This window comes from Dipodomys merriami, unplaced genomic scaffold, assembly GCF_024711535.1.
Source record: "Dipodomys merriami isolate MVZ:Mamm:240054 unplaced genomic scaffold, mDipMer1.0.p SCAF_39, whole genome shotgun sequence".
NCBI lineage: Eukaryota > Metazoa > Chordata > Mammalia > Rodentia > Heteromyidae > Dipodomys > Dipodomys merriami.
This window is the reverse complement of record NW_027205492.1, coordinates 8695329-8712872: the sequence shown is the minus strand read 5'-3', so window position 1 is coordinate 8712872 and position 17544 is coordinate 8695329. Positions and strand designations below refer to the sequence as shown.

The 17544-nt window shown below is 55.1% G+C and overlaps 1 protein-coding gene across 1 annotated transcript; it reads left to right on the top strand.

Annotated features, from left to right (window-relative positions):
- Positions 1–2750: 2750 nt before the first annotated feature.
- On the top strand, positions 2751–13493 carry LOC138805163 (zinc finger protein 64-like). The gene is made up of 5 exons (XM_069989748.1): positions 2751–2811; positions 6581–6715; positions 8062–8124; positions 10167–10418; positions 12422–13493. Exons 1-5 carry the CDS (start codon positions 2751–2753, stop codon positions 13114–13116), a joined length of 1206 nt encoding a protein of 401 aa, XP_069845849.1. The 3' UTR covers positions 13117–13493.
- Positions 13494–17544: the final 4051 nt, after the last annotated feature.

The window sequence follows — 17544 nt, the reverse complement described above, 5'->3', positions numbered from 1 at the left end:
ATCCTCTGATGAGCTCCCTTTCCTCAGAAAGATTCATTGGTTTACGGGCAGCCCGGAGACCTCCCAAAATAGAGTCTGGCAAAAGACCTTTAGCTGCTCCCCTCCGGCAATCCTACTGGGATCCCAGCGCAGGTCCTCAAGAGGAAGGACATCCCTGATATGGCCCTCGTTGTCGGTCAGCTGTCCTTGTGCATTGAGGACCAACTTCCGGGCCTCCAGAAGTAAAGAGAAACTGCAAAGGCTGGTGGGCATCAGCCCAGGTGGGCTGGTGTGTTATAAAGATGGGCTCAAGCCGGTCGCCGGTGGCTCATGCCTGTCATCCTAGCTACTCGGGAGGCTGAGATCTGAGGATCGAGATTCAAAGCCAGCTCCGGCAGGAAAGTCCATGAGACTCTTATCTCCAATAAACCACCAGAAAACCGAAAGTGGCGCGGTGGCTCAAGTGGTAGAGGCTCACCTTGAGCTGAAGAGTTGAGGGACAGCGCCCAGGCTGATGCTTTACTGAAAACGGAGGGGAAGGGGGGCTTCTATCTAATTCTATAGATAGAGGAAAAAAGGGGGTATAAGCCACAAGGGAAGGAATTTTGGAGTTTCCTTAAAGACTGTTTCCCCTCCCTCCCTCTCCATCTCTGAGTTGTTATTTTTTTAGTTCTTTTTCTATTCCCTCTCTCTCCTCCCCATCCCCGGATCCTGACCGCATGGCCTGTAGCAGGGACTGTTGGGGGGGGGGGGGTAGGGCAGGGTAAAGAGGCCACTGGGGTCTCCGAAGGCTTAGGCAGGGGAGGTCTTTCTTTTAAAGCCAATATTGAAGGGGTCTTATTACCTGGGGGGTAAATAAGACTTGGGCCAATTTGGGGGTTCCTCCACTAGCTATCTCCAGGTTACAATAGAGGGGACTCGGTCGGGGTGTCCCTCCAGGCCAAAAATTGCTGCCTGGATGTGATGGATTTGGGCAAGCGCAAAAGTGCCCTCTGCAGCCACGCGGTGTGAAAGGTGGCCACTCCAGTGACAAAAGGCTTATCAGCTTTGGGGGATACACTTTGTCTCCTGATTCTTTTGCTTTTTCTTCTGGAAATCTTGGAAAGGAAGGAGGACAAGGTCTAGGGGTGTCCCGAGAGCGAACTCACTGTGTCAAGTAAATCCACTTGCCAACCCAGCAAGGAAAAGCGAAAGCAATGAGACACAGGCAGACCCGGATCGAGGAAGGATCCCCAAACCAAACGCACTCTGCCCTGTAGTCTATTCTCCCCACAAGCAGGCCCTCGGCCGACAAGGACCCCAGGACTGCCGGGGTCCAGGGGTCCAGGGGAACCCTGCAGCGCCGGGCCTCGTCTGCCCGTGGCCTCCCTGGCACCTTTCCTTTCCAGGTCCAGGTCCACCGTGCTTACCTCGAGGCTTTCCTCCCAACTTCTCTCCCGCAGCCGAGGGCCGGCCGGGGACCCTAGGATGGAGCGGCTTAGAGCTCTGTCCCGGACGGGATCCTGGGAATGCAAGTTGAGCAGCAAGATACTTGTTTCACCGCTCAGCCTTGAACAGAAACAGAGTAGGTTGTTTGGGGAATGGGGACCAGATGTTCCCTGCATGCCGGGAACTAGGCCCAGAGAACCAGGATGTGGCTCAGGGTGTCTTTCTCTACTCAAACACCGTCTCACACAGTGAGTCAAGCTGGGGTCGAACAAGGCCTCAGCTAGGGTCAGAGCTCCACACGAAGTTACCCCCGCTCGGGCTGGAAGCCTCCCGCCCGGCTGGGGCCCTCAGCTCCGCCCAGACCGCCCCTCCGGGCCCGGAGTTCCCGCCACGCAGCGGGCCCTCCCCCTCTCCGCCCAGGCCCAGCCCACTTCCACCCCAGGCCCTGCGCCTCTCACACCCCTCGTCCTGATCTGGCTCCTGGCCGGCCGGGTCCCCGGGATGGATGTCAGGGATCCTTCCGGAGCCCTCCTCCCGGGGTCCACTTCGAGTCTGGCCTTTGATTAACCAGGTCCCGCAGGATTCTCAGGTGGGCCGGGCTGCCGGCCCCGCCCTGCCTGGCTGACCCCGACGTGAAGACATAAACACGGGGGGGGGACCCCTCGGGCCTCGCCCGGCCCCGCCGATCCTCCGGGTGGGACCCGCGCGCGCCGAGGCCCCCCGGGCACAAGGGGGACGCGCGCTAGGATAAAAGCAAAGCCCGGTGCCTGGCCGGGGCCCGCTGGGTCCAGAACTTTCTCGGCATGTGCGTTTTTCAGCCGGCGGCGCCGGGAGCCGTCGCTCGGCCCGGTTTCCTTTCCTTGAGGCGGCGGGGGCTCGAGGGGAGCCGCGGGCGGGGAGAGGCGGGCAGGCCGCGCGCGGAGCCGGGGCGGGCGGGCGGACCTGGGCCCGCCGCGGGGCTCGTTAGCAGCCGGCGCCGGCCTTAACGAGCTCCCCGGGGGCCGCGCGCGGCGCGTCTGCCCGGCTAATGGCGCGGGGCCGCCCGGGACCTCGTTACCGCGCCCGCAGCCCGGCGGCCCCGCGCTCGCCCGGGACCTCGTTAAAATGCAGATCCGGGGCGGCGGCGGCGGCGGGGCCCGTGCCGAGCGTCCGCGTTCCCCGCGAGCTCCCGGGCGGAGCGGGGCCCCCGAGGTCCTGGCGCGGCGGATAAACCGCGCGGCCCGGCGGAGGGGCGGCTCTGCCCGGACATGCGCGGTCGGCCCGCGAGGGGGCGGTTCCGAACCCCGGGAGTCGGCGGGGTGCAGCGCGCCGCCCGCGGGGAGCCGCGGGCCCGATCGCGCGCCATGTCGCGGCGCAAGCAGCCCCGGCCGCGGCACCGCGACGCCGAGGAGCCGGCGCGGGCGGGTGAGTAGCGGGGCCCGCGGCTCGGCGGCGCCCCGGGCTCCGGCCCCGCGGTCGCGTCGCGGGCTCGCTCTCCGCCCCCCCCTCCCCGGCTCGGACGCGGGCTCGGGGTGCGCGGGCTCCCCGGGCCCCCGCCCCGCGCTGGCTTAGGCCGCGCCCAGGAGGCGGCGCCGAGCGCATCCACACTTCCTGCGCGGCGCAGACCCGGGTTCGGGGCCGGGCGGGGACGCGGGCGCCCAGAGCTGAGCCCGCGCCTCGGAGGTGTGCGGGGCTGGCGGCCCGAGGGGACTCGGGGGGGGGGGCGTCGGGGGACCCCGCCGCCGGCCACCGCGTGGCTCACGGACCGCCCCCCACCCCGCCCCACCCCGTGGTTTGGGGACGAGCCGGCGGGAGGGAGGCCTCCTGAGCCCCAGAACTGAGTTGGGGCGCGCTGGGCCCCCGCCCCGCGGGCTCCCTCCCCTCCGCCGGCCCCCCTCCCCCGCTCCCGTGGCGGGGGCCTGGGGCTTTGCCGACCTCAGCCCCGAGGAGGGGGCGGCGCTGGGGAGGATATTGTTGCTTGTTTTTCGGGTTTTGTTGGTCCTGGGGCTTGAACTCGTCCCCAGCCGCTTTGCGCTCCGCCACTTGAGCCGCGGCGCCACTTCCAGTTTTTGAGTGGTTAATTGGAGATGTCCCGGGCTGTCTTCGAACCGCCATCCTCAGACCTCGGCCTCCTCAGTAGCTAGGATTTCAGGCCCAAGCCACCGGGGTATAAAAAAAAAATCCATCCCGGTCTTCACTGTGCCTGGACTGTGCCCAGAGGAACCTAGGAGTCGAAGGGAAGTTGAGGGGCTGGGAATGGGGACTGGGAGCTCGGAAGAGGTGGGGGGGAGGGCGGGGGTGAGATCGCTGAATTCCGGGCGCTGGAGTTAAGTCAGTACACTGTGTGTGCGTGTGTGTGTGTGCTGGGGCTTGAACCCAGGGCTGTCACCCCGTTTGCCATCTTGCAAGGACCAGGCTATCCAGCCTATCCTTGTATCTTGGGACTATGACACCGAGCACGGGGCTGGCCTAGTTAAGGTTGTGCCTCCCAGAGCTTTGGGTGGAAAGGTTGAAGGGTAGATTTTCATCACTCCCCCCCCCCTTTTGGTGCCAGTCCTGGTACTTGAAATCAGGGCCTGGACACTGTCTTTGAGCTTTCTCAGTCAAGGCAAGTGCCCTACCACTTGAGCCACAGCTCCACTTTGACTTTTTGGTGGTTATTTGAAGATAAGAGTCTCACAGACCTTTACTCTCTGGCCAGCTTTGAACCACCATCCTCAGATCTCAGCTTCCCAGGTAGCTAGGATTACAGGGGTTGTGCTGATTCCCTGCCACCCCCAAAAAATATATATAAAATGTGAAATCAGAAAGAAAAAAATTATTATTAAGAAGAGAGCTATGGCATCTGCATGTCTAAGGATGGCTTGTCTCACCTCTAGGCAATTGGGGAGCTCATCAGTGCTTTCCTAGGGCTATGGTGGTCTGCATTTCTCTAGTGCAAGCCCTCCTAGCTCACCCCACTGAGCCTGGCATCTGCACTTCAAAGGAAGGCTGCCTGGCCTCCAGGCCCAGGACCTGGGTGCCTGCCCCATCTCATGCCTAGGCACCCGGATGGATGGCCCCAGGACGTCGTTTGAGGCTCAGCCACCTGACTTTGCTTGGATGCCATTTGTAATCACTAACTGCTCATTCTGCTTCTGTCACGTGCTTCTTGGTTGATTACAAAACTGCCACTGACCACCTGCGAGTGCCCCCTTGGCTCTTGCCTTTAATACCCTGAGCTATCTCCCCTGACCGCGGCTCTGCACTGTCCTGATGTGGTGGCAGCTTCCAGCAGAATAGATAGTAGCCGGGAAAGGTGAGCTAACCGGACGGTCTGGGGCAGAAATGCTGCCTGGCCTGCCTGGCGCTTAGGACTCAGCTTCCAGCCTCAAAGGCTCTTCCAACGTCCCGGATGTGCTAGGGTAGAAGCCCCCCTTCTCCCCAAGTGCTCATTGTGTTGGATGCAACATGTGGCTTTAATCCACCCCACAACTTTATCCCAGTTCAAGTTCACACAGGAAAACAGGTTTCCCCTGAGAATCGAGTAACTTGTCAGTGAGCAATCTTTGTTTTTACTTTATCTTTGCCAGTCTTGAGGCTTGAGCTCAGGGCCTGGGCACTGTCCCTGAGCTTCTTCTACTCAAGGCTGGCACTCTACCACTTAAGTCACAGTGCCACTTCTTGCTTTTTCTGTGTATGTGGTACTGAGGGATTGAACCCAGGGCTTCGGGTATGCTAGGCAAGCACTCTACCACTGAGCCACCTTCACAGGCCCCTCAGTAAGCAATCTTGACACTTGCCATAATGAGGTGCTTCACATAAAGCAATAAATTGAATCTAACCCCCAGGAGACCAGCCTTGCCCCCCCCCCATCTCCCATGTTACCCCAGGGAACTTACCCAATTAAGGTCACACAACTAAGAAATGATAAAACGGAATTTGTCGTCTTAATTTTATCTGGGTGTTGCTTATTGGCGCACAGCTATAATCCCCAGCTGCTCCAGAGACAGAACTGAAGGTTCAAGGCCAGCCCAGGCAAAGTCATAGAGCCCTTATCTCAAAAATGAACTCTTCGAAGGTGAAAGTGGATGAATATTGTCAAAATAGACTGTCAGCAGCTATAACACTAGGACCAGGAACCGTGTGGAAGTTGTGTCCAGAAGAGGGCGGGCATAAGGAAAGTGATGGGAAGCTGATTGGAAGGCACTGCACAGATTGGAGAAATGTCACAGTGAGCCCCTTTCCCCCTTGGAGAGCTAATTCATGCTAATAAGGGAGAGTTTAAAGAGAAGAGGAGCAGATGGGGTATAGCTCAAGTGGTAAAGCATTCACCTGGCAAACATGAGGTCCTGGGTTCAATCCCTCAGACAGACAGGATAGATTCTGTAAGCCCTTCCTGGGTCTCCTCTCATCCCTGTTCTTTCAGGTTATTTGTTAATGCGTCTAATTTCCCTGGAGCTCTGATGCCTGAAGTGTCTTCTTTGACCTGTTAACAGCTACTGGGGGCGGGGGGGGGGGGGGGGGGGAATTATAAACCCTAGGTCCATCAGCCACAGCCTCCAGCTTCCTGCTGCCTCTAATAAAAGTAGTATTGGACCAGGTAGCTCACTCCTGTAATCCCAGCACCTCAGGAGGCTGAGATCTGAGAATCACGGTTCAAAGCCAACTCAGACTGAAAAGCCCATAGACTCTTATTTCCAATTAACTGGCAAAAATTCAGAAGTGGTGGTGTGGCTCAAGTGGTAGAGCTCCAGCCTTGAGTAGAAAAAGCCAAATAGAGCACAGGGTCCTTCATTCAAACCCAGCTACTGGCTTGAGCTCTTCCTTTTATCTTATTTCACTTTCCATCAAGTTCATTTGTTTTACAAATGTGTGGGATTTAAAAGTGAGTCCTGCATCTTTGAGATTTGTTCCCAGGGACTGAGTGGAAATTGAGCCACATGGGGGCAGATGAGAAAAGAGAAGAGGGCTGGGAAGGTGGCTCAGTGGTAGAGCGCTTGCCACGCACACATGAGGCCCTGGGTTTGATTCCTCAGCACCACATAAGCAAAAAAAAAAAAAAAAGCCGGAAGTGGCGCGGTAGCTCAAGTGGTAGAGCGCTCGCCTTGAGCTGAAGAGCTGAGGGACAGCGCCCAGGCCCAGAGTTGAGGCCCCATGACCGACCAAAAAAAAAAAAAGAGAATTGAAAAGAAACTTGCTGTCTTGATTTCAGCTTCAGAGCTGCTCAGTGAGGGCCCGAAGGCGGCGGGCTCTCCCCCTGAGGGCAGCGACAGCCGGAGGAGGAGCCCTGTAGACCCCCCTCCAGAGCCCACCCCGGGGGAGAGGGCCTTCAACTGCTGCTATCCAGGTAAAAGCAGAGCCGACACCCCTACTCTGTGGGATTCTTCACAGAGATTGTGTGTGCGTGTGTGTGCCCGCGCACGTGCGCACGGGTCCTAGGACTTGAACTCAGGACCTGGGTACTTTACTTGAGCTTTTATGCTCAAGGCAAGGCTCTAACACTTGAGTCACAGCTCCACTTCTGACTGTTTAGTGCCCAACTGGAGATACCAGTTCCTGCCCAGGCTAACTTCAAACCTCAGACCTCAGTCTCCTGAGTAGCTAAGATTACAGGTGTGAGCCATCACTGCCTGGCTTAGAATCCTTCCTTTCTTCCTTCCTTCTTCCTTCCTTCCTTCCTTCCTTCCTTCCTTCCTTCCTTCCTTCTTTCCTTCCTTCCTTCCTTTCTTTTTTACCAGTCCTGGGGCTTGAACTCAGGGCCTGGGCACTGTCCCTGAGGTTCTTTTGGCTCAACGTTAGTGCTCTACCACTTGAGCCACAGTACCACATTTTAATATGGTGCTGAGGAATCAAACCCAGGGTTTCACGCATGCTAGGCAAGCACTCTACCACTGAGTCCATTCCCAGCCCCAGGATATTTTTTTTTCTTTTTCTTTTTCTTTTTCTTTTTCTTTTCTGGTCATAGGGCCTGAACTCTGGGCCTGGGAGCTGTCCCTCAGCTCTTCAGCTCAAGGCTAGTGCTCTACCACTTGAGCCACAGTGCCACTTCTGACTTTTTCTGGGTATGTGGTGCTGAGGAATTGAACCCAAGGCCTCATGCATGCAAGGCAAGCACTCTACCACTGAGCCACCTTCCCAGCCCCAGGATTTTTCTTGACTCTTCAACGGCGCATGTGTGAACAAATGGCCCACATGTGAACAAATGGTCTGTGTGTGAGTGCCTGGCCGTCCCTCTTCAAGTCCTGTGCCTGGCAGAGCTCCGCTCACAACTCCAAACACCAGACTTGTAGCAGCTTCTAGTTTGAGGTCCAGAGCTCCTCAACTTACATAGGGCATCTCCATAAACCCATTGTCAATTGAAAATTCCTTAGGTTGAAATGCAGAGTGGCCAGACGCTGGTGGCTCACGCCTGTCATCCTAGCTACTCTGAGGCTGAGATCATGGTTCAAAGCCAACTTGGACAGGAGAGTCCACGAGACTCTTATCTCCAATAAACCACCAGAAAACTGGAAGTGATGCTGTGGCTCAAATGGTAGCGCACCAGCCTTGAGCAAAAAAGCCAAACAAGAGAACAAGGACCTGAATACAAGCCTTATTACCAACACACCCAACACACACACACACACACACACACACACACACATGAATGGCTAGAGGAAAAAAACAAAAAACCTGTGTTTTCTTCTCTCCTAGGATGTCACTTCAAAACTGTTCACGGCATGAAAGATCTGGACCGCCATCTAAGAATCCACACAGGTAAGAGTGGTTCCCGAAAGCTTTCGGTGAGAGCGCAGGGCACGGCGGGGCTAAGTGCCAGGTAGCGCTGGGGGGGGGGGGCTGGACAGGAAAGGGGTGTGAGGAGATGACAGGGATTGTGCTACACACAGGCCAGTGGCCTCAGCATCTTCAAGAACACCAATAAAATGACCGCTTATAAGAGGCGGGAAGGGGGCTGGGAAGGCGGCTCAGTGGTAGAGTGCTTGCCTTGCATGCATGACGCCCTGGGTTCGCAGAAAAAGCTAGAAGTGGCGCTGTAGCTCAAGTGGTAGAGCACTTGCCTTGAGCTGAATCACTGAGAGACAGCGCCCAGGCCCAGAGTTCAGCCCCACAACCGATAAAAAATCAAAAAGGCAAGAAGGGTTGGGTTCACAGTTCAGTGCAAAGGGCTGGGATGTAGCTCAGTGGCAAAGCGCTTGCCTAGCAAGTGCAACGTCCTGGGTTCGATCCCCAGTACCAAAAAAGAAAAGACAAAAAAAAAATACAGTTAAAAAAAAAAAAAACCCAAACAGTTCAGTGCAAAGCACTGCGGGCGCAGGACGTGGGGAGGGGCCTGCCACAGAGCAGGAGAGGCCGGGGCACCCCGGATCCTCCCACAGCCAACACTGGAGTATCTCTGCGGCCAGGGCCTGACTGGCTTCAGAGATGGTGTGGCTCAGGTAACCCAGCGCCTGCCTGGCACGTGGGCTTTTTCCACTCGCCAAAGCTGCCAAGGGCTTGGGTTCTGCCACAGGGGCTACATCAGTCACTAAAGAAGATAACAATAGCCATGCACCAGCAGCTGACGCCTATAATCGCAGCTACTCAGGAGGCTGAGATCTAAGGACCACAGTTCGAAGCCAGCCTGGGCAGGAAAGTCTGTGCGACTCTGATCTCCACTGAATCACTGAAAAGCCAAAAACGGAGATGTGATTCAAGTGGTAGAGAGCTAGCCTTGAGCAAAAACCTCAGGGACAGCGCCCAGGCCCTGAGTTGAAGCCCAGAACTGGCGCGCACACACACACATACACACACACATAATACTAATAATAATAATTTTAGTAGCTGTCTCCCATGACGAATGCTCTGAGAAGAGGCAGTGTTCGCTCTGCCGTAACCCCTCGGCCTTGCCTCAGGAGGGCAATCCCAGCCGGCACCCGTGCTCACACCCCAGTGCTCACATGCAGAAGCCTAGCTATGCAGAAAGCTGAGACCTACTGGAAGATAGAAGGTTGAGGCCAGCCTGGGCACAAAATCCAGTAAGATTCTATCTCCAAAATAACAGCAAGGGGCTGGGAAGTGGCTCAGTGGTAGAGCGCTTGCCTTGAACTGAAGAGCTAAGAGACAGCACCCAGGCCCAGAGTTCAGGCCTCATGACCAGACCCCCCCAAAAAAAAAACGAGCAAAAAGCTGGGGTGGAAACATGGATCAAATGGTAGAGCGCCAACTATGAGCAAGAAACCTAAGTGGCTTGGTGGTCGAGCACTTGCCTTGCATGCATGAGGCCCTGGGTTCGATTCCTCAGCACCACATAAGCAAAAAGAAAAAAGCCGGAAGTGGTGCTGTGGTTCAAGTGGTAGAGCGCTAGCCTTGAGCTGAAGAGCTGAGGGACAGCGCCCAGGCCCAGAGTTCAGGCCCCACGACCGGACCCAAAAAAAAAAAAACCTAAGTGACAGCTCAAGGCCCTAAGTTTAAGCCTGGAACTTGTATGCACATACATACAGGCAAACTCACATATGTGCATGTGCTTGCACGGATACTCATGCACACCCGTACACACAAATACACTCCGACTTGCACACATACACATGCACATACACACACACAAGCACATCAGCCCAGGGGTTCCTTTGTACGTCTCTGGGTAGGGTGGGTGTCACACTGGTTGAGACGTGTGCTGCGTGTCACACTGGGCATTAGTGATCAGTGGATGGCACACACACAGGTTATCCACGTACCCTGCACACGGTTTGGAAGGAGGAGGGGAGGCCAGCCTCTAGGCCCCAAAACCCCTCACAGCCCTGTGTGCTTTGGTGTTGAAGGCGACAAGCCCCACAAGTGTGACTTCTGTGACAAGTGCTTCAGCCGCAAGGACAACCTGACCATGCACATGCGCTGCCACACGAACAAGAAGCCGCACAAGTGCCACCTGTGCAGCTACGCGGCCGTGGACAGCAGCAGCCTCAAGAAGCACCTGCGCATCCACTCGGACGAGCGGCCCTACAAGTGCCAGCTGTGCCCCTACGCCAGCCGCAACTCCAGCCAGCTCACCGTGCACCTGCGCTCGCACACCGGTGAGTGCCGCGGCGCCGCCTGGCGGCCGGTCCCCCCCCCCCAACTCCACCCCCACCCCAACCCCCAGCCCCCAACCCCGTCCAGAACCAGGGCTTTCTTTTATTTTTATTTTTTTGGTCCGGCTATGGGGCCTGAACTCTGGGCCTGGGTGCTGTCCCTCAGCTCTTCAGCTCAAGGCTAGCGCCCTACCACTTGAGCCACAGCGCCACTTCTGGCTTTTTTCTTTTTGCTTATGTGGTGCTGAGGAATCGAACCCAGGGCCTCATGCATGCAAGGCAAGCGCTCTACCACTGAGCCAACTTCCCAGCCCAGAACCAGGGCTTTCTATAAGCTGCTAGGTAGAACTTCACTCAGCCCAGCACAGCCGTCCAGTGCTGAGGGCGTCTCTCACCTGTAAATTAAGTGTTTTGGTCACGTGGTGTAGTTCAGGACTGTAGCCAAAACAGTGGAATGTGACTGCAAATGTTGAATTCTTCCTTCTAGGAGCTTTTCTTCCTCCTCTTTGTGGGAACTACTAAAACCATAGCTCCTGCCAGGCACTGGTGGTTCACACCTGTAATCCTCCCTACTCAGGAGGCTGAGAGCTGAGGATTGTGGGTCGACGAAACCAGCCTGGCCAGGAAAGTCTGTGAGACTCTTATCTCCAGTTAAATCACAGAAAAAGCTGGAAGTGGCGTGGTGGCTCAAGTGGTAGAGTGCTGGCCTTCAGCAAAAGGAGCTTATTAGGAGGGGCTGGAAAGGTGGCTCAGTGGTAGAGCGCTTGCCTCGCATACATGAGGCCCTGCTTTCCATTCCACAGCACCACATAAACAGAAAAAGCCAGAAGTGGCGCTGTGGCTCAAGTGGTAGAGCATTAGCCTTGAGCTGAAGAGCAGAGGGACAGCGCCCAGGCCCAGAGTTCAGGCCCCACAACTGACCAAAGGAAAAAAAGGGGGGGGGGCTTAGGAACAGCACCTAAACCTCAGGACCAGCAAAAAAAAAAAAAAAAAAAACGAAGGAAGGAAGGAGAGAGAGAGAGAGAGAAAAACAAAGAGAAAGAAGTAAAGAAAGCTAAGGGACAGCACCTAGGCTCTCCCTAAGTTCAAACCCAAGTATCAGCGTGCACATACACACAAACACACACACAATTTTTATGCCCAGCAAAACTATTTCCTGGGCCTGGGAATGTGGTTTAGTGGTAGACTGCTTGCCTAGCATGCATGAAGCTCTGGGTTCAATTCCTTAGTACCACATAACAGAAAAAGCCAGAAGTGGCACTGTGGCTTAGGTGGTAGAGTGCTAGCCTTGAGCAAAAGAAGCTCAGGGACAGTGCCCAGGCCCTGAGTTCAAGCCCCACAACTATCAAAAAGAAAAACAACTAGTCTGGACAAGAAAGTCTCTGAAGAGGCTGGGAAGGTGGCTCAGTGGTAGAGTGCTTGCCTTGCATGAATGAGGCCCTGGGTTCAATTCCTCAGCACCACATAAGCAGAAAAAGCCAGAAGTGGCGCTGTGGCTCAAGTGGTAGAGCACTAGCCTTGAACTGAAGAGTTGAGGGACAGTGCCCAGGCCCAGAGTTCAGGCCCCACAACCAGCAAAAAAAAAAAAAAAAAAAAAAAAAGAAAGTCTCTGAAGACTCATCTCTAAGTAACCAGTAGAGATGTGGCTCGAAATATGGGCAAAAGAGCTAAGAGACAATGCCAGGCCCCGAGTTCAAGCCCCTATACTGGCACACACACACGCACACACACAATCTCCATTGTCCTTACGATGTAGACTGCTGGGGGAGATTCCTGAGTTCAAAGTCAGCCTCTTTACTCAGCCACGGCTGTAAGGGAGTCGACTGGAACACATGACTATTGTCATAGCCACAAAGTTGAAGGAAGTTGGAATTCAGAAGACACAGTCCCTCTAGTGGCTGCCTGGTGCATGATACTTTTTTTTCGGCGGGTTGGGGGGACGAGGAGGAGTTGGGGTGTTCGGTGCGGCCTCCCTGATCTAATGGAAGCATGCCTTTCCGTGACAGGGGATACCCCCTTCCAGTGCTGGCTGTGTAGCGCCAAGTTCAAGATCAGCTCGGACTTGAAGCGGCACATGATCGTGCACTCGGGGGAGAAGCCCTTCAAGTGCGAGTTCTGCCACGTGCGCTGCACCATGAAGGCCAACCTCAAGTCGCACATCCGCATCAAGCACACCTTCCGGTGCCCGCACTGCGCCTTCCAGGGCCGCGACCGCGCTGACCTCCTGGCCCACAGCCGGCTGCACCAGGCCGACCACCCGGAGAAGTGTCCGCAGTGCAGCTACTCATGCTCCAGCCCGGCCGCGCTGCGCGTGCACGAGCGCGTGCACTGCAAGGACCGGCCCTTCAAATGCGACCTCTGCAGCTTCGACACCAAGCGGCCCAGCAGCCTGGCCAAGCACATGGACAAGATCCACAGGGACCAGGCGAAGACGGAGAACCGCGCGGGGCGGGGCGGGGCGGGGCCCGGAGACCCGGCGGCCGCAGGGACCCACAAGGCCTTCCGCTGCGAGACCTGCGGCGCGGCCTTCGTCAGGGATGACTCCCTGCGCTGTCACCAGAAGCAGCACAGTGACCAGGGGGACAGCAAGGATGCACAGCTGGTCACCTTCCCCCCAGAGGGCAGCGCCACGGGCCAGCTGGGGGCGCTGGTCTCCGTGGGGCAGCTGGAGGGGCACCTGGAGTCCGGCCACGGCCTCTAGGTGACCACAGGGGCCCAGGAGAGCTGGGGCCGCAGGGAAGGACCGGCCCCCCAGTGCTTACGCGTTCTGCGCCGGCCTCATGCTGCCCGCCCGCGTCTTTCCCCTGGCCATCGGAAGGTGGCACCGGGCACGCCAGGCCCTGCCTGGCACACAGAGCTGGCTTCCAGCTGCGAAACTGACCCCTCATCCAGAACGGACTCCTCAGTGAGACGAAATAGAACCCTAAGTCTAGAGAGAAGGGCTGAGGCCAACACGCCGTCCGTCCAGAGTCTGGGGTGCTGGGAAGAGGTCTGGTTCTCAACCTGGGTCCTGCGTGCTCCCAACTGCTCAATGGACAGACTTGTGTGTGGGCTTTTTTTTTCCCTCTATTTTATAAATAAAAAAAAAACAAGGTAAATACCCGTAGAGCGATCTGCCAGGAACATTCAAAGTTTCATGCCATGCCTGGAATCCTGATATCCCTCTATAGACAGAGTGATAGCAGGGTGTTTTTGCTTTCCCCATAGTAACTGGATTAGAGATTTTAGGAATCCTCGGTGCATTGGTCCTGCATGGAAGCTGACCTGCAGGTGGCGCCAAAGGTCAAGTTATCCCTGGTCCAGCTCACAAGGGGGTATTATAGAGTGTTGTAGACTGGAAATTGAGTACTGGTGTATTCCAAAAGGAAAGTCTTGGGCCCGGTGAATTCTGGGTCTCATTCTGGGACACCACCACCACCCCCCATTGGGTGTATCATTTATCATTACTACATACTGTCTTTGTTTGATGTAAGTTCTTGTGGGCCCTCAGTTATAGGTTTTTTGTTTTATTATTTTATTTTTTGTCAATCATGGGACTTAAACTCTGGGCCTGGGCCCTGTCCTTCAGCTCTTCAGTCCAAGGTGAGTGCTCTACCACTTGAGCCACAGCACCACTTCCGGTTTTCTAGTGGTTAGTTGAAGAGTCTCACAGACTTTCCTGCCCTAGGGGACTGGCTTTGAACCACTGTCCTCAGATCTTACCCTCCTGAATAGCTAGGATTACCGGCGTGAGCTCACTGGCGCCTGGTTTTTTATTTATTTTTTTGCTAGTCCTGGGGCTTGTGAACTCAGGGCCTGGGCACTGTCCCTGAGCATCTTTTGCTCTGCCACTTTAGCCACAGCACCACTTCTGGCTTTTTCTGTTTATGTGGTGCTGGGGAATCGAACCCAGGGCTTCATGCATGCTAGGCGAGCACTCTACCACTGAGCCTATTCCCAGCCTGTTTTTTTATTTTATTGTAAAGGTGATATGCAGAGGAGTTACAGTTAGTTTTGTTTGCTGGTCCTGGGACTTGAATTCAAGACTTGAGTGCTGTCCTGAGCCTTTCTGCGCAAGGCTAGCGTTCTGCCACTTGAGCCACAGCTCCATATCCACATTATTTAGCGCTTAATTGCAGATAAGAGTCTAACAGACTTTCCTGCCCTGGCTTTGAACCATATTCCAAAGCTCTCAGCTTTCTTAATAGCTAGGATTACAGGCGTGAGTCACTGGCACCTGGCTTTGTTACGGTTTTTTAAGTGGACAACATAGATCTACTATCTCATGTATGGACTAGCAAGAGGCCACAGTTAGAGCCTGACTCCTTGTAAGTTCTGCAGGCCTTAGTACTGTTGATCCACTGGTTACGTGGTACTGTTACCATGGTAACAGGTATCCCTTGACTCTGGGACGTTTATTTGTGCTTACACAGGGGCTTAAACCAGCGCCTCACACTCTCATTTGGCTTTTTCCATTCAAGGTTGGTGCTCTACCACTTGAGCCACACCTACCCACATACACACACACACAAACACACACACACACAGAGCGAACAATGGCTACTTCTATGCACAAGCAGTATGGAAGCGTGATGGTTTTCTGTGCCATCCACCCAAGAGCTGACTGCTCAGGCCTGAAAATGTGTGTCCTTTGCCCAACTCCTCCTGGGCTCCCTTGCCCTGAACGCCACTGTTCCCCTCTCCAGGAAGTCACATTCTGTGGTCAAAGAGCTGTGGAAAGCCACCCCTGGTAGAATGATATGGCAGACGTCAGCTAGAGCTTTTACCTGAGTCCCTGGTTTGCATATCTGCAAATGTCTAATGATAAGACCTACCAGCTGGGCGCCTGTGGCTCATGCCAGCAATCCTATCTACTCAGGAGGCTGAGATCTGTGGATCACAGTTCAAAGCCAGCCTCGGCAGGAAAGCCATGAGACTCATCTTCAAATAACTAGCCAAAAAAAAAAAAAAAAAAAAAAAAGCCAGAAGTGAAGTTGTGACTCAAGTGGTAGAGTGCCAGCTTTAGCAGAAAAGTAGTTTGGGGACAGTGGCTGGGTCCTGAGTTCAAGCCCCAGGACCAGAACCTAAAAATAAAAATACCAGACTTAAAAACAAGATTTCATTTTCCAACCTTTCTTCCCCTCTTCGCCCTCTGCCAGGGAAGACCACCCCCCCACCTATGTGAAGGAATCTGTCCAGTACAGATGGGTTTGCCCCTCCCCCCCCCCAATTCAGCCACAGGATGTCCGGTCAGGACCAAGGCAGGTTCTGTTATCGTGAGGCGTTTGGACGGAAGTGTCTCCCCGGGTTTGTTCTTCCTGTCCAGGGTCCTGGGGGGGTCAGCCCAGGTCAGGAATCTGTTTCAGGGGTTGGAGGTCCAGTCTGGGTTGCTGGCCATGCAGGCTGCCGTGTTCACTGTCTCTTACCTGGGCAAAGCCGCTGTGCGATTCCCTGGGCCGGATGCCGAGTGAGGCGGTCACCATGGCAACGGCCGAGCTGGCTGGAGCCCACTGCTCAGTCCCAGGTGCGGCTTGTGTACCACAGAGACCCGGAGGGGCGGAGCACGCACAGAGACAGAAACCAGGTACCCAGAAGCATCCCAGGGGATTGCACAGGAGGCGGAACCACTGGCCTACAGCCCTAGAACATTCTGGAAGGCTGCAGTAACCAACAGTCACAGGAGCCAAACTGGAAGTGGTGCTATGGTTCAAGTGGTAGAATGCTCACCTTGAGCCGAAGAGCTGAGGGACAGCGCCCAGGCTCAGAGTTCAAGCCCCACGAGTGACAAAAAAAAAAGCTGCTGCCAGGTGCCAGTGGTTCCCACCTGTCATGCTAGCTACTCAGGAGGCTGAGAGCTGAGGATCGCGGTTCAAAGCCAGCCTACGCACAAACTCTATGGGACTCTTTTTTTGGGGGGGGTCTGGTCATGGGGCCTGAACTCTGGGCCTGGGCGCTGTCCCTCAGCTCTTCAGCTCAAGGCTAGCACTTGAGCCGCAGCACCACTTCCGGCTTTTTTCTTTTTGCTTATGTGGTGCTGAGGAATCAAACCCAGGGCCTCATGCATGCAAGGCAAGTACTCTACCACTGAGCCACCTTCCCAGCCCCTCTATGGGACTCATCTCCAATTAACCCCAGGAAACCAGAAGTGGCGCTGTGGTTCTCAGAGACACACCCAGACCTGAGTTCGAACCCCACAATCAACAACAACAAAAGCTGCATTTATCATCTTAATGCATAAAGCTCTTTCTGTATATACAGTTATTTTCTTCAAATAGATTCCCAGAAATTGAATTTCTGGGTCACAGGATGTACACGTTAAAGCTCTTGCTTAAACACTGCCAGACTGCTCTCCAGGGAGGCTGGGCTACTCGCCCCTGCTTGCGGATAACAGCCCTGCTGGCCGCGTCCCCCTAAAAGGACTAGCCCTCCGTTAGGTGCTGTGCTCATTTAGACAAGCTCCTTATCACTACAGCAGTTACAGCTCCTAATGACGCTAGAAGAGGAGTCTTTAAAAACTCACTCGGGATCCTATTTTGGCATTAAGTACAAATACTTTAGAAATCAAGTATCACGGGCTGGGAGGGTGGCTCAGTGGTAGAGCGCGCATGCGTGGGCGCGCGCGCACACACACACACACACACACACACACACACAGAGAGAGAGAGAAAAATCAAGTGTCACCAAGCACCAATAGCTCACACCTATAATCTTAGCTAATCAGGAAGCTAAAATCTGAGAATCAAAGTTCAAAGCCAGCCCAGGTAGGAAATTCCATGATACTTTTTTTTTTTTTTTAATGTCGGCCGTGGGGCCTGAACTCTGGGCCTGGGCGCTGTCCCTCAGCTCTTCAGCTCAAGGCAAGTGCTCTACCACCTGAGCCACAGTACCACTTCTGGCTTTTTCTGTTTATGTGGTGCTGAGGAATGGAATCCAGGGCCTCATGCATGCAAGGCAAGCACTCCACTACTAGCCACCTTCCCAGCCCCTCCATGAGACTCTTATCTCCCGTTAACCACCAAAAAGCCAGAAATGAAACTCAAGTGATAGAGCACTAGTTTTGAATGAAAAAGCTAAGGGACAGCACCCAGGCCTAAGATCAAGCCTCAATACTAGCACGCACACACACACACACACACACACACACACACAC